This window comes from Otolemur garnettii, unplaced genomic scaffold, assembly GCF_000181295.1.
Source record: "Otolemur garnettii isolate 467f Iridium unplaced genomic scaffold, OtoGar3 scaffold00127, whole genome shotgun sequence".
Taxonomy (NCBI): domain Eukaryota; kingdom Metazoa; phylum Chordata; class Mammalia; order Primates; family Galagidae; genus Otolemur; species Otolemur garnettii.
Genome location: NW_003852522.1, coordinates 115,367 through 130,815, shown reverse-complemented (window position 1 = coordinate 130,815; position 15,449 = coordinate 115,367). Strand labels below are relative to the sequence as shown.

The 15,449-nt window shown below is 41.7% G+C and overlaps 1 protein-coding gene across 1 annotated transcript in view; it reads right to left on the bottom strand.

Annotated features, from left to right (window-relative positions):
- Positions 1 to 1,151: 1,151 nt before the first annotated feature.
- ADGRE3 (adhesion G protein-coupled receptor E3) overlaps positions 1,152 to 15,449 on the bottom strand; it is a 48,858-nt gene continuing 34,560 nt past the window's right edge. Inside the window, exons 10-16 of the mRNA XM_023517992.1 lie at positions 13,454 to 13,651; positions 12,139 to 12,374; positions 11,271 to 11,337; positions 10,953 to 11,044; positions 9,220 to 9,388; positions 3,970 to 4,077; positions 1,152 to 1,327 (exon numbers count right to left, since the gene is read on the bottom strand). Of these exons, the coding sequence (XP_023373760.1) occupies positions 1,319 to 1,327; positions 3,970 to 4,077; positions 9,220 to 9,388; positions 10,953 to 11,044; positions 11,271 to 11,337; positions 12,139 to 12,374; positions 13,454 to 13,651 (879 nt within the window). The 3' untranslated portion in view covers positions 1,152 to 1,318. The remainder of the gene's footprint in view (positions 1,328 to 3,969; positions 4,078 to 9,219; positions 9,389 to 10,952; positions 11,045 to 11,270; positions 11,338 to 12,138; positions 12,375 to 13,453; positions 13,652 to 15,449) is intronic.

The window sequence follows — 15,449 nt, the reverse complement described above, 5'->3', positions numbered from 1 at the left end:
TGTGTTTTATTCAGAAAGTCTAAAATACTTAAATACTTATCTGGTCCTTTATACAAAAAGTTTGCTGATCCTTCTGTGGTGCATTTAAATGCCACTGGGGAAGAATTGAGAGACAGAGGATATAATTGATGGAGAGAGTTCTGCAAAGAGCCAAGAGGGGTGGGATTCTAAGCACAGAGAAAGGGCTTAGTGAAGAGGAGGGACCCCTCTGCTCTTGTGGAAGAATGGAGACACAATGGGCAGTAATGGGGAGAAGAAACAGGGAGTGGATATTTGAAAGTGAGATTAGGAATTTAAGGGTTAGATCAGGGTTTCTCAACTTCAGCACTACTGACATTTGGAGGTGGTTAATTCTTTGCTGGCATGAGCTGCCTTGTGCATTGTGGTATGTTTAGCAGAATTCCTGACCTCTACCCACTAGGTGCTAGGAGCACTACCCTTGGCTTTGCTATGAACAAAAATGTAATGCCTCCAGATATTACCAAATGTCACTAGAGTGTGGGAGAACAAGATCACTCCAAGTTGAGAACTGCTGGCTTAAACCAATCTTAACAGATGACTGGGGCTCAGACTCATTGTTGTCCTAAATTTGAAAACAATCAATGCTTTGTTAATGAGGATAGTGTGGTGGTGATGGTGATGGATGCTGAGTATACAATCCACAATCTCTGCCACTGTTACATTAGTTCTGGATTGAGATTGTCCCAAGTGGAATCAGAATAAGGATGCAAACATGGTTTTTCAGGTCTTGCTATGTCGTCCAGCCTGTTCACAAACTCTTGGCCTCAAGCCATCCTCCCATCTCAGCCTCCCAAAGTGCTGGATTACAGGTGTGAGCCACTGCTCCCAGTTACAAAGGTGTTTAATGTGTAAGGGAGAATCATTTCACATATAGTTGGTCCTGAGACTTAGCCTGGATAAGCAAGGAGGTAAAACCAGTGGGAAGCAGATGGTTTGAAGTACTGAATGAGTTTAAAGAGTAAGTTCTGGACAAATGAGACTAAGAACTTGAGGATAGGGGTTTCCTCATTTCTAAAAAGTCTAGGGAATATTTGTAATGGTCTCAATTTGGGTATTCAGGGACAATCATTGGCTGAACACATCATAGTGAAAAGAAATCTGATTCAACACATTTATGAAAGCCTGTTATACACAAAAAAACACTTCAGGGAGTGAAGATTAAGTATTTCTCCTCTAGGGATTATGTACAATGAGTTCCCTTGTCCTCAGCTTCATTCTTCATTCATGCTGCCAGTGAGATCCACGGACAATGACTTTTCTTTATGGAGCTGAACGTTCTAGTTTTAAAATTTTTCCTTCACTTGTCCTGGAAAAATATCCCCCACATAAAAGATATTTAGATTAAAGGTGTATTTAAGGATAAAAGAAAACAAACAAACATGAAGAACACAGAAAAAGAGCATGAGTGAGTTATAGCCAGCTCCAGCCACCAGGCAAGGATGGCTCAATCTCCTAACATTTTAGAATCCTAGGACAGGTGTACTCTTCTTTAGCTTCTTTAGTAAGGACTTTTTTAGAGGACTTCTCAAAAATCTAGGATGAAAAATTCTTCTTTTTGATAAATTTTCAGACACAGTATAGGCCACATCAGGATTTTAGGCCTCTGGATGTTGGTTTTGGGTATGAAGAAAGGCTAAACTCTTGTTGATTTTCTTCCTTTTTATGCTAATTGCCTAGCATAGTGCCTGACACATTGTAGAACTCAATGAATACTCTCTTTGCCCCCCAAAAATTACAGCTTGGTTTAGCTGCCCAATGCTCCACAGGGGAACCAATATCCTCTGAAGCAGCCCATGAGATTAGGAGATCCTGCCCTTGTTATCACATTCATTGTATGCAGGAAATGCAAAATTATGCTTTCCCTCCTGCTGTTTATGGTGCACTCGCAGAACTCCCTGTCCAGATACAATTTACCAGCCAAGCATGACTTTTCCCATAAACGATGTTGCCTGTCTACGCAACTGGTCTGCCAATTTTATAAAGTGTCTAAGGAACAGGAGCAGAAAAGATAACCTAACATCAAATTTGTCCATAGAGAAAGAGAAAGAGTTTCACTCACTTTTTACTCAAATCTCATGCCTTGAAAAACAAAAGAGATTCTTTCAATTAAAACTAATGCATTTCTTGAAGAGGGATTCTTAGTTTTTATATTTTCCCTTTTCAGACACACACTCATCTTATTCAATTTCCACAATATTAAATGACAATAATAATAAAAGGTTTCCTTATTTCATTTTGGGATGCCACTAAACCAGTAACTGGAGTGATGAAGCTTTGGGAATTATTTTGGATTATCTGGAAAACCTTACACAGGTAATAGTAACCAGTTTATATCTGTAGCAACTTTACTGTTGCTAAGAATGATTAAGCCTAATATCAATCAATTTTTGATCACCCGACGTGCCCTAAGACTTTTCTTGGTTCCATTTTTCTCTTGGTCTTTTTGGAAATATTTAGAATTAATTCACTTCCCTCCCCAAAGAAACTAAAGATAAATGTTTTTCCCTCCCTCTCTCTCTCTTTTCCCTCCCTTTCTTCATTCATTCCTTCCAAGATGAGGTCTTGCTGTGTTTCCCAGGCTGGTCTTGAACTCTTGGCCTCAGGTGGTCCTCCTGCCTCAGCCTCCCAAAGTGCTGGGATAATAGGTGTGAGTTGCCATACTGGGCCTTGAAATTAAAGATGTTTCTTTAGTGACCTTGATATTTCCAATGCTAAGGAAAGTCACATAGTATCTCAAGTTATGTTAAAGATGATTTATCAGAATATCAGAAAATTCTCAATTTAGTTAAACTTAAAAACAACCTATTCTGGGTGGCACCTGTGGCTCAGTGAGTAGGGTGCTTACCCCATATACTGAGGGTAGTGGGTTCTAAGCTGGCCCAGCCAAACTGCAACAAAAAAATATCTGAGCATTGTGGTGGGTGCCTGTAGTCCCAGCTACTTGGGAGGCTGAGGCAAGAGAAATGCCTAAGCCCAGGAGCTGAAGGTTGCTGTGAGCTGTGATGCCACAGCACTCTACTGAGGGCAATAGAGTGAGACTCTGTCTCTAAAAACAAAACAACCTATTCTAAGGATTTTTGGTGTATGGATATGGTGGGTGTGCACAGGGAGGTGTGAAACTAAATTACATATGAAAAGTTGTTATGGATTTAGAACTTAGGGGTCCATCTTGGTGAACCAGGGAGATATCTTCTTAGAAGTATTTGCTGTCATTTCTCCAAAAAGACAAGTAAGGGACACATATGGAGACAAGTCTCACATAGTGCTGGAAGCTCATTCCTTGGTGCACTGAGCCAGAGTTAGCTCAAGGAAAGAGCAGAAGAATATCAGCAACCAATTTCCAGAGTATGGAAGCTCATTAGTGCTGGAAGCTCATTCCTTGGTGTGCTGAGCCAGAGTTGGCTCAAAGAAAGAACAATATCAGCAACCAATTTCCAGAGGTGTTCTTTTTCTAATAGGATTTCTTCACCAAGGAAGATCCTATTATTTCTTGCCCTCTTATTTTATAATTATGCAGAGAAGCTGAGATGGAGTCCTTCACCTAGAGCCCTTTCCATGGGGTGTACCAACTCTGCTAGGCTCATGACCACCTCTCTACAAGACAGTGAGAGTTCAAGGGATGATGATCGCTCTGTTATGCTTATGCTTGTCAATTTCCCCCAGTGAGATTTAACATTAGATTATAGTGATGGTGGCGATATGTTGTAGCCATACCTCTTTGCACAACAAGAATGTAAACAGAAAGCAGCTTAAGCATTGTTAGTGAGGGGAAGTGTTGCTGAGGAACAATATAACAAGAATGGGGAACTCAAAGCAGGTTGTTAGGAAAAGGACTCTTCCTCATATCCTGCAGGAGAGGCAGTCTGTATTATGACAAGGAGAGGAAGTTCAAGGTGTCAAGGAGGGGGTGGTGGTGAAACATTAGAAATAAGTTGCGTGTTCTCTTACCTCAGTGGGTTTTGAGTCAGGGCTGACCTTGCTGGAAAGCGTATGTGTCTCAGACTCAGATTTTAATTTCATGATCTCTCTAAACCACTTGTGGTATTGTTTTTGGACCTGGAACATCAAAGAAAACATGAGGATGTTTTGTACTAACATTAGTGAAGCAGAGAAAAGTCAGTGAGTCAGGAAGAAGACAGAGATGTGTTATTAAAAGACCTTTCCTGCAAAATGTGGCATATCCAATACAATGAAATATTATTCAACCTTAAAAAGGAAGGACATTTTGACACATGCTACAACATGGATAAACCTGGAGGAACTTATGCTAAGTGAAGTTCACCAGACACAAAAGGACAAATATTGTATGAACCCACTTATATGAAGTACCTTGAACAGTCAAATTAATTGAGACCGAAAGTAAAATGGTGGTTGCCGGGGGGAGAAATGGAAAGTAATTGTTTAATGGAGACAGAGTTTCAGTTTGGGATGACAGAAAAAATTCTATATATAGACAGTGGGAATGATTGTACAACACTGTGAATGTAATGTTACTGAACTGTATGCTTAAAGGTGGTTAAAATGGGCTGGGTGTGGTGGCTTATGCCTGTAATCCTAGCACTTTGGGAGGCTGAAGTGGGAGAATCACTTGAGGTCAGGAGTTTAAGCCCAGTCTGAGAAATATGGTTAGACCCTGTATCTACAAAAAATAGAAAAATTAGCTGGGTTGTTGGAACGTGCCTATAGTCACAGGTACTCAGGAGTCTGAGGCAGGAGGATTGCCTGAGCTCAGGAGTTTGAGGTTGTAGTGGGCTGTGATGTGCCACTGCATTTCAGCTGAAGCAATAGAGCAAGGCTCTGTCTCCCTCCCAAAAAAGGTTAAAGTGGTAAATTTTATGTTATGTGTATTTTGCTATAATAAAAAATCCCCATATTACAGAGTATATTGCTGTTGTGGAAAATTTATAAAATATTCATATGCAAAAGGAGGAAAATAGATGCTACACACAATTCCTCAATCCAGTGAAAATCACTGATAATGGTTTGCTGGCATTCTTCTCTGTGTCTTGGTTTGGGTACCCCAGAAGCAGACCCTGAGACAAGGGTTCAAGTATAAGAAATTTATTTGATGGGTGATCCCAAGGAACACAAGTAAGGTGGTAAAAAGTGATACAGGGAAGAGAAGATAGCTATTAAAGGATGCATAGTCAAGGACGTTTCCATTGTGGCCGACCAAGGCTCAGTCCCATTGGGGTGCTCTGGAGGACAGCATAGGACACACCTCAGAGTCATCCTACCTCAGGGATGGGCGAACTGGGGCATTTATTCACCAGCTTCCATCAGTCATTGGTTCATGGTTGCTCTCAAAGGCTATTAATCTCTGGTATCATGAGCTTGCCCTGTGCCAGGTATGTCTCATGGGCAGTAAGAAACCCCCAGGCACAGAGTCATAGGTATTTGCAATAAGCAACCCCAGGAATGTAGAGATAAATGCCGAAGGGATATGAGAGGGCCACTGCCAGCGACGGCTTCACCAAGGTTTCCCAACCTTGGCACTATTGACATCTTGGGTTTGTGGTGGGAGGCTGTTCTATGCACTGTAGGATGTTTACCAGCTTCTCTGCATTCCCACCCCTGTTGTGACAATCAAATATGTCCCCAGACATTGCAAACCATTCTCAAGAGGGAACAATACTGTTACTAGTTGAGATCCACTCTGATATGCTATAAACACCCATACCCACCTGTAAATGAGTACAGGACAATGACATAAGCAGTAAATTCCCTCTCTCTCTCTCTCTTTTTTTTTTGGTAATTTGACTCTACATCCAATGAAGCTATAAATATTTATACACATTATATAAACAGACATAATGGAACCCTCTGGAGTAATGTTTTGAAACTTGCTTTTTCACTAATGTATTTTGAATATCCTTCTTGTCATAAAATATTCTTGTGCCTGAACGAATAATAACATTTGAATGCTTTCCAAGCCTGTGGTTATCCTTTGCTCTCTAAAGAATGTCTGCACTGTTATCTCAGTTTCTTTCTTTCCCCTATCCTCTGTTCTTTCTTCCTTTCTTTTCTTTCCAAGTTTGATTCTTTGGACAACAGTATTCAGAGTGAGAGTGAGGAAAAGAGTAAGGGAAGGTGGGGGAGGAAGGGAGGGAGGGGGAGAGAGAGAGGGAGAGGGAGAGGGAGAAGGAGAAGGAGAAGAAGAAGCAGCCCATGAACCAGGAAAGAAAGAAAGAGTCAGGATACCTTTTGTCCTTTTGTGTAACAGTCAGGATAGGTATTGTGACAGTAACAAACAAACACCAAATCTTAGTGGCTGAACTCCACAATGGACCCTGAACTATGTATCCTCTTTATGATATTCGAGAAGTATAAGTAAAAAGCTTGTGTGATTTTATATTTCTTCTAGTTGGTGGGCTATTTATATAGCCCTTATACCTTCTGACCTGGACCAGTGGATCTGAGCTTCATTGGGGTTTCAGACTGTATCTTGTTCTATAGATAAAGGATAATTTAACTAAATTTAGGTAAAACATGGGTCAATAGTATACAGTTGAGTTGATCTTGTCTTGGGATTCAATGTTAGAGCCAGCATGCAGTCTGCTTTAATCCCTAAACACCTCTTAGTAAATGACCACCTTGAAGGCTTTTTCTGTGAGTTCAAAGCAGCCACTATTTCTCTAGTGTTGGACACACATCACTATTTCTTTGGTTCAGCTGCTGACAATTGAGTTGGCTTGAATTTAGTAGCCATCTTGAATAAAAACTATATGTATTTAAAAACTGGAGCTATAAGATGCCTTAGAACTGAGATGAACTAAGAATAGAGTAGGTATAAGTCTTTTTCCTTGTGCCTATTCAGGTGTATGCATACACTGCGGGGTTGCCTACAGTTTTCTTTGGCTATACATGTAATCTACACTTGCTTATTATGAGATGGATGAATGGGTGGATAGAAGGATAAATACTTAACAAAGCAAATATTGTATAATGTTAGTTTTAGAATCAGGTGATTGGTATATAGTTGACCACAGTATAACTCTTTAACATTTTTTTAAGTGTTTGAAAATGTCCATAATAAATGCTGGAAATATTATCTCATTATGTAATTTCATTGTAGAACTCTTAAAATATATTAGTATGGAGACTATAGTACCATAGTCAAATGTGTTTAAGAATTCATGTTAAGCTTCTTGCATCATCATCATTACTATTATTTTGAGACAGAGTATTTTTCTCTTGCCCAGGCTGGAGTGCAGTGGAGTCCTCATAGGTCACTGCAACCTTTAACCCTTGGCCTCAAGCAATCTTCCTGCCTCAGCCTCCCAAAGTGCTGGAATTTCAGGTATGAGCTACAAAGTCTGGCCTACATTTCATTATTGATCTCCATTATTCAACACTCTGTAGTATTGTACCATGTCTTAGCCTCATGGAGGGTGGAGTGTTCCTTTCCTTTGCAAGTAAGTCTTGGTCATATGACTTGCTTTGACCAATGGGATATTAGTGGAGGTGATGCTAACAGAATCATAAGTTTAAAATGACCTTTCCCAGTAGGGCTGGCCTATTTGTGATTTTGATATTATTATGAGAAAAGTATTTCAGCACTTTGGGAGGCTGAGGCAGAAAGATTGCTTGAGGCAAAGAGTTAGAGATTGCAGGGACCTATGATGACTCCGATGCACTCCAGCCTGGAGAGGAGAAAAAGACTGCGTCTCAAAATAATAATATAATAATAGTAATAATGCAAACTGCTTAACATGACTATAGTCATGTGGTACTATAGTCTCCATAGACTATAGTGTGGTACTATATAGACTCCATATAGACTATAGTGTGGTACTATAGTCTCCATACTAATATATTTTAAGGGTTCTACAATGAAATTATATAATGAGAAAATGCTCTCCCCTCTGCCTAAGCCCCAAAATGAGTCACAAAGAGCAAACCTGAACCTGCTTTGCATCCTAGAGCCAACTCATGCTGAACCCAGCTAAGATCCGCTGAACTCCAACTAACCTGCAAATCTAAGAATGAGAAAAGCATTTACATTTAAACCACAGAGATTTTTGAGGTTGTTTGTTACATAGCATTAGCTGACTATCACAAGTAGGAAAGCTGAAGAAAAAATGTGACATTTTTGGATATAGCAATTATTTACTTTCTGAAAGCTATTAATAAATGATGTATCTTATAATCAATACCACACTTTTAAACATAGTAAAGCACAGCTAATTCAATTAAGTGCAACATAGTAAATTTAATTAATTTTTGAGATAAAGTTTTACTCTGTCACCCTGAGTAGTGTGTCATGGCATAATCATAGCTCACAGTAACCTCAGTCTCTTGGGCTCAAGAAATCATCTTTCCTCAGCCTCCTGAGTAGCTGGGACTACAGGTGCCCACCATGATACTCTGCTAGTTTTTTTTTTTTCTTTTTAGTAGAGACAGGGTTTTGCTCTTGTTTGGTCTGGTCTTGACCTCATAAGCTCAAACAATCCACCTGCTTCAGCCTCCCAGAATGCTAGGATTACAAGTGTGAGCCACTGTACCCAGCCAGTAAATTTCATTATTATAAATTGAATTAAGTTATAAGATATGCCAAGTATTCCAAGTGTACTGACCTTAAGTGTACAATTGAATGAATTTTAACATGTTACCACTTGTATAACCTACCATCCAGATCCACATATAGGACATGTAAACATTTCAGAAGTTTTCTTCACGGCCCTTTCCAATCTACCCTCTAGTCCAAGCTCTAAGGTAACCACTTCAATGGCATCTTTTTTATTTTATTTTATTTTTTTTTGAGACAGGGTTTTTGCTCTGTCACCCAGGCTAGAGTGCAGTGACATCATCATAGCTCCCTGCAACCTCCAACTTCTGGGCTTAAGGCAACCTCCTTTCTCAGACTCCCGAGTAGCTAGGACTACAGGTGTGCACCACTATGCCTGGCTAATTTTTCTACTTTTAGTAGAGACAAGAGCTCACTCTTGTTCAGACTGCTCTTTAACTCCTGAGCTCAAGTGCTCCTCCTGCCTGGGCCTCCCACTGTAGGATTACAGGTATGAGCCACTGTGTATAGATCAATTGCCATCTTAAAGTAGAGAAAACATAAGTAATGTTTACACATGCCTCACATGCTCATGTGAACATTTAAAGAATGCAGACTTAAATGCCCATTCAACTATGTGCTCCCAAATTTTTCTTAAGTTTGAAACAACAAAGAGAGAGGTCATTGTTTACCTGCTGACTGAGGAGGCAGTAGACCAGGAAGATGAAGAAACCCTGAAGGCTATTGATGATGGTGAAGAAGTAGGCCATCACCTGGGCAGCTGGACCCACCTGAAAGATGCCCAGACACCATGTGCAGCCCAGGATGAAGAGCTGAGCTGTTGCTTTAAGTGTCAACATCCTAAGAAGAGTCAGAGATGATGATGTTACAAAGCTAATAATGGACATAGACATCTGTGTAGTGTATCTGTTAAAGAAAGGATTCTGAAGCTAGACTATCTGGGTTTAAATTTAAGCCCAACTAACTGTGACCTTGGGAAGGTTACTTTATCTTCTCAGTTTCCTCATCTTTATCATCGTCACAGTTCACGGAGTTGCTATATAGATTTGTTTTTTTGACATAAAGCCTTGCTGTATTGCTTAGGCTGTAGTGCAGTGGTACAATCATAGCTCACTGCAGCCCCAGACTCCTGGGTTCAAGGGATCCTCCTTCCTCAGCCTCATGAGCAGCTGTGACTACTGGTGTGTACAACCATGCTTGTATAATTTTTTTTTTATAAAGGCAGATTCGCATTTTGTTGCCCAGGCTGATCTTGTCTTGAACTCCTTGCCACAAATATCCTCCTGCCTTGGTCTCCCAAAGTGCTGGGAATACAGGTGTGAGGCACCACATGTGGCCTAAAATGAAATCTTAAGGCTCCCCACCCAGTGACTGACTGACTGGACCCCCTCTTGGCCAAGGGCATCCCTAAAACTGAGTTGCTACCATGAGAAAGGAGATCAGACATGCCTCACTGTGCTCCCCTCCCCTTCTTAGAGATGTCCTTTGTGACTCACTCACAGGCCTCAGCCTATGCAAGACATATTTGCAGGTTTTTTTTTGGAGACAGAGCCTCAAGCTGTTGCCCTGGGTAGAGTGCTATGGCATCACAGCTCACAGCAACCTCTAACTCCTGGGCTTAAGTGATTCTCTTGCCTCAGCCTCCTGAGTAGCTGGGACTTACAGGCACCTGCCACAGCACCCAGCTATATTTTGGTTGTAGTTGTCATTGTTGTTTGGCAGGCTTGGGCTGGATTTGAACTCGCCAGCTCTGGTGTATGTGGCTGGTGCCTTAGCCGCTTGAGATACAGGTGCTGAGCTGCAGGTTCTTTATATAACAAACCACTTGAGTCTGGGCATATGTCTTATAGTTTGCCTCTGATCGACAGACACTTATCTTAACTCAGCATTCCTTTTTACTGACTCCTGGTCTATTAGACAGAGACTAACTCTTTCATCCAAATGTGAGTCAAAGAATCTTTAAATCCACCTATAACCTGTGGGCCTTGGCTTTGAGATGACCCAACTTTTTGGACCAAACCAATGTATACCTTTCACATACAGATTAATGGCTTTACTGGTAATTCCTATCTCCCTAAAATATATAAAACTGAACTGTAACCCCACCACCATGAGTGCAGTTGCTCAAACCTTCTTGGGTGTGGCTCTGGGTCATGGTCCTCAATTTTGGCTTAGAATAAACCTCTATAAATTATTTTACAGAGTATGGCTTCTTTTCCATTGGTAGACTATAGTGTAGCAAATATAGGTTCTCATTAATTGTGACAATGGATGATGATTCTGGCTTTGCTGGTCTCTGGAGTGTAGGTTTGGGATGTATGTGTGTGTGTGTGGGGGGGTATGTAGGAGGAATGAGTAGGGCTGGGTAGAACAGGGGTAGGAAGAACCATTTGTCACATTCTACCTCGTATTCTGGATGGTTGACACTTCACTATTGAGGGATGAAAGTTTCCTTTTCAAAATCCAAAGGACTGAGAGGAAAAATACTAAATTCACCTGCAGGAACAACACAGACAAGACAGAGTGCAAATTAAAATAATGTATGGTGTCCACTTTAAATTGCACACAGAAGATCTATCTCCCTACACATGGATTGAATTGGAAGCAGGTGGAAAAATCAAATTATACAATGGAGGAAATGCACACCCCTTGTCCTATCTTGTACCCAGCACTTCTGGTGGCTCTTCTTGGTTAGGACCGTCAGGGGATTGTACTCACTCACACAGAAAATGGCACAGACCGGGCCAAGGAAACCCCAGATGAATCCCTGATCAAGGTGGAGCCAGCATCTGGGAACAAGGAAAAGAGACAAAAGCGGGATAGGAGGAAGCACAAGACAAGAGCACGAAGCGGCACTTTTCTCACCAGAGAACATTTCCAACTCCTGGTGAAAGTCAGCTGATGACAATTATGGCATTTATTTCTCACTATAATGTGCTAGAGCTCAATGTTAAACATTTTTTTGGAGACAGGGTCTCACTCTCCTTTGGGCTGGAGTGTGGTGGTGTCATCATAGCTCACCTCAACCTCAACTCCGGGGCTCAAGTGCTCTTGCCTCAGCTTCTCAAGTAGCTGGGACTACAGGTGTGATCACCCATGTCTGGATAATTTTTAAATTTTTTGTAGCTATGAGGTATCATTCTTGTGAGATCAGGCTGGTCTTGAATTCCTGAGCTCAAGTCCACCTGCCTCAGCCTCCCAGAGTGCTAGGATTGTAAGAGTAAGCCACCTAACCCAGTGTATGTTAAACATTTTACGAGCACAGTCCTGTTGAATTTTCACACTAGTATTGTGAGGTTGAGGCAATGGATACAACTGTTCCTTTATTTCACTAATAAGGGGAACTGAGGTTTCAGAAATCAAAATTCCAAATCACGGGAAGAATGAAGCTGGAACCTAACTCCCTAAAACTACCTCCTTTCAGAATCTTTGGAACTCTCATCCTGCCTCACCAGGACAGAGGTTAGAGCTGATATAAAGGGGAACATAGAGTGAATTAGATATGTATATCCTCATCCTTATCATGAATGCTGCCACCCAAAAGCTTTCTTAGGAAACTGCCATGGGCACAAGGTGAGAGTCAAGCTCACCGATCAGGGGTTCCATAAAGGTGAGGCCTGGATGCCACGGAAACGGCTACAATCACAGCGGGGATACCGTAGCCGACTGGGAACATGAGCCACTTCATGAGTCTGTTCATGTTTGAGTAGTTGACCACCGTCAGGTTCCGTGCGGTGAGGAAGAGGTGCAGGCCCTCCAGCAGCATCCAGGTGAAGGAGGCCAGGTAGAGATAGTGTAGGGCGCCTGCGATGATGGCGCACAGCACCTGGGGGGAGGAGAGAGTCACCAGGAGAGGTTGTCAAGGGGGAGTGTGGCCTAGGACCTCTCCTTGACATTGGCATTGGGTTCAGAGCACCTGACATTTTAGATCAAGGGCATTAATATTTATTTATTTATTTAGACACAGGGTCTTGCTCTGTTACTAGGCTGGAGTGTGGTGGCAGCAATGATAGCCCACTGCTGCCTTGAATTCCTGGGCTCAAATGATCCTCCTGCCTCAGCCTCCTGAGTAGCTGGGACTATAGACGTGCACCACTACATTGCTAATTTGTTTAGTTTTTGAAGATTTGCTATGTTGTTCAGGCTGGTCTTGAACTCCTGGCCTTAAGCAGTCCTCACGTCTTGGCCTCCCAAAGTGCTGGGACTACAGATGTGAACCACCACACCTGAAGTCTGTCTACTTTAGTTAGGTTCTACACACAAAGTTTGATGGCATATTATTTGTCTATTGTGTCTGTTTTATTTATTAAACATAATGTCCTCCATGTTGCCACGAATGAAAGGCTTTCTTTCCTTTTTTAAAAGGCTGAATAGTATTCCAGGACATATAAATCTACAAAGATGTTCCTCTTCTCCTGTCTATCAGCAAGGAAAGAAGTTGATTACTGAAGACAACTTGAGGTTCTTACCAGCCAGGAGCCAGCACCAGAGGAATCTATAGAACAGACTTTACTAAGAAGTCTTTTTTTTTTTTTAATTAGTTTCCCATATTCTTGTCTTCTCACAGTGTGCTGCCACTAGAGATCCCAGATCCTTTTGATCCTTTTCCTTTGTCTTATTACTGCTCCAAAAATTTACTGTTCTTTGTCAAAGATGCTGGTGTTCTAAACTGCCTCTTTCCAAATTACTTATTCCTTGAGCATCTCCTCTGTATATAATGAAATATACACCCATGTTAATAAACTTCTGTTTGTTTTTCCCTTGTTAATCTCTCTTTTGTTACAGGGTCCCAGTGAAGCACTTTGAAAGGGTAGAAGAAAAATTACGTTTTTCTCCTCTACGGACCCAAGGTATCCCATCCAAGGTATCCAGGGAGGGGGTTGGTTCCTCCTATGCTGTCAGTACCTTGGATTCAGTTTGGTCAATTGCTGTGAGGAAAAGGAGGTGGGCCAGGAAGAGGCAGATGGAGAGCTGCAGGTGCAGGGAGGTGCTGGTGTTCTGGATGGGCTTGCACAGGAGGAAGGTGAGGGCTGCCAAGAGGAGGCACAGCAGAGAGAGGCTCAGCCCCACGTAGGTGATGGTGGTCAGCACTGAATCGTCTTCCTGGGACCCAGAAAAGAAGATTTCACAGTCATATTTTCCTGCTCTGGCATTATGTTTCTCCTGCTTGGCATGGGGTGTCCTAAACATAGGCATCAAGCCCCCTAATTGATAGTGCAGATGGAAAACATCTGCCAGGCTGTTTTTTTACTGTTGTTTTCAGCTTTATTGAGGTATACTTAATATACAAAGAGACAGGATCTCAAGAATGGGCAAGAATGCTGTGGCATCATCATAGCTCACTGAAGCCTCAAAATCCTCGGCTCCAACAATCCTCCACTCAGCCTCCCAAGGAGCTGATTACAGGTGCACCACACCTGGCTAATTTTTTTGTAGAGATGGGGTCTTGCTATTGCCTATTCTGGTCAGGAACTCTTGGCCTCAAGAGATCCTTCTGCCTTGGCTTTCTAAAGTGTTCTGGGATTACAGAAGACAGCCACTGTGCCTGGCCTCACATATACATTTTAATGAGTTTGGACATACACATAGGTAGGGTAGCAGACTATGTCACACACCCCTCCCCCCAAACAAAAAGCAGAATGAATGGCAGCAGCCAGGGATTGGGGTGAGGGGAGGGAGGGAATAGAAAATTGTTGCTTCAGGAGCAAAGAGTTTCAGTTCTGCAAGATGAAAAGAGTTCTGCAGATGGGTTGCATGGCAATGTGAATGTCATTAACATTGTGAATTTTACACTTAAAAATGGCAAAGATGGTACATTTTATGTTATGAATATTTTACTACAAGTTTCAAAAATGTGTTTTTGTATGCTGAGGACATGGGCCATGCAGTACCAGTTTGATAGAGAATTTATGCTAATGATGTGATTTATGGTGAACAGTTTTATTATGCTGGGGTCCATTGGTCTAAGTAGTTAAGAGTCAGCCATGTGGGTACTGCATAACTACTTGACTGACCCCCCAAACAAACCCTGGACATGGAGGCTCAGGTGAATGTCCCAGATGGACAATTAACATTGCCATCTGTGTGATTCTACTGGGAGATGACACCTGGAAACTTGTACCTTGTTTCTCCTAGACATCTTCCCATATGTCTTTTTCCCTTTGCTAATTTTCACCTGTATTCTTTTGCTATATCCATGACCATGGCCATGAGCATAACATCTTTTTTGAGTCCTGTGAGTGTTTTTTTTTTAAAGCAAATCATTGCATCTGGGGGTGCTCTTGAGGTCTCCTGACACAATGTGTGTCCTAGAGAAACTGGCACAAATGAGCACCAAGAGTGAGAGAATGAGACCCATGCTAGGCAGACAGAGCAGTGTTGTTTTTTCTTCCCCTTGGTGATTTATCACAGCGATGGTTTATTTCTAGTCCCTATTACATACTCCATGTGCACTGACGGAGACATTTAGGAACCCATGGTGACGGTGGCTCCACCATTTTCTAGCTTAACCATTGGGGGTCTATGAGGTCTGACAATTAAGTGTGTGAACTTACCACCAAGCACTTATGTTGGCAGCACTGTACAAACAACTTGGTATGGTTTCATAACCTGGGTGTATCAGTGTCTCACAGATGTGTTCATGTCAGTGTGTGGCAGTGTTTTGCTGAGTGGTGTTGATTATTGTTTTTGTGTGCCATTGTGAGATTGTCAGAGCTTGAATCAGGGCAATGAACAAACATCAAATTTCTTATTAAGGTTGGTAAGAGTGGAAGTGAAATAAGGGACTTTTTTAGTCCAAGTTTATGGGGGTAATGCCATGAAGAAAACGACAGTACACAAATGGATTAAACATTTTCCTGATGGGAGAGAAAGCACCACTGATGAAGAGAGGTCAGGGCAG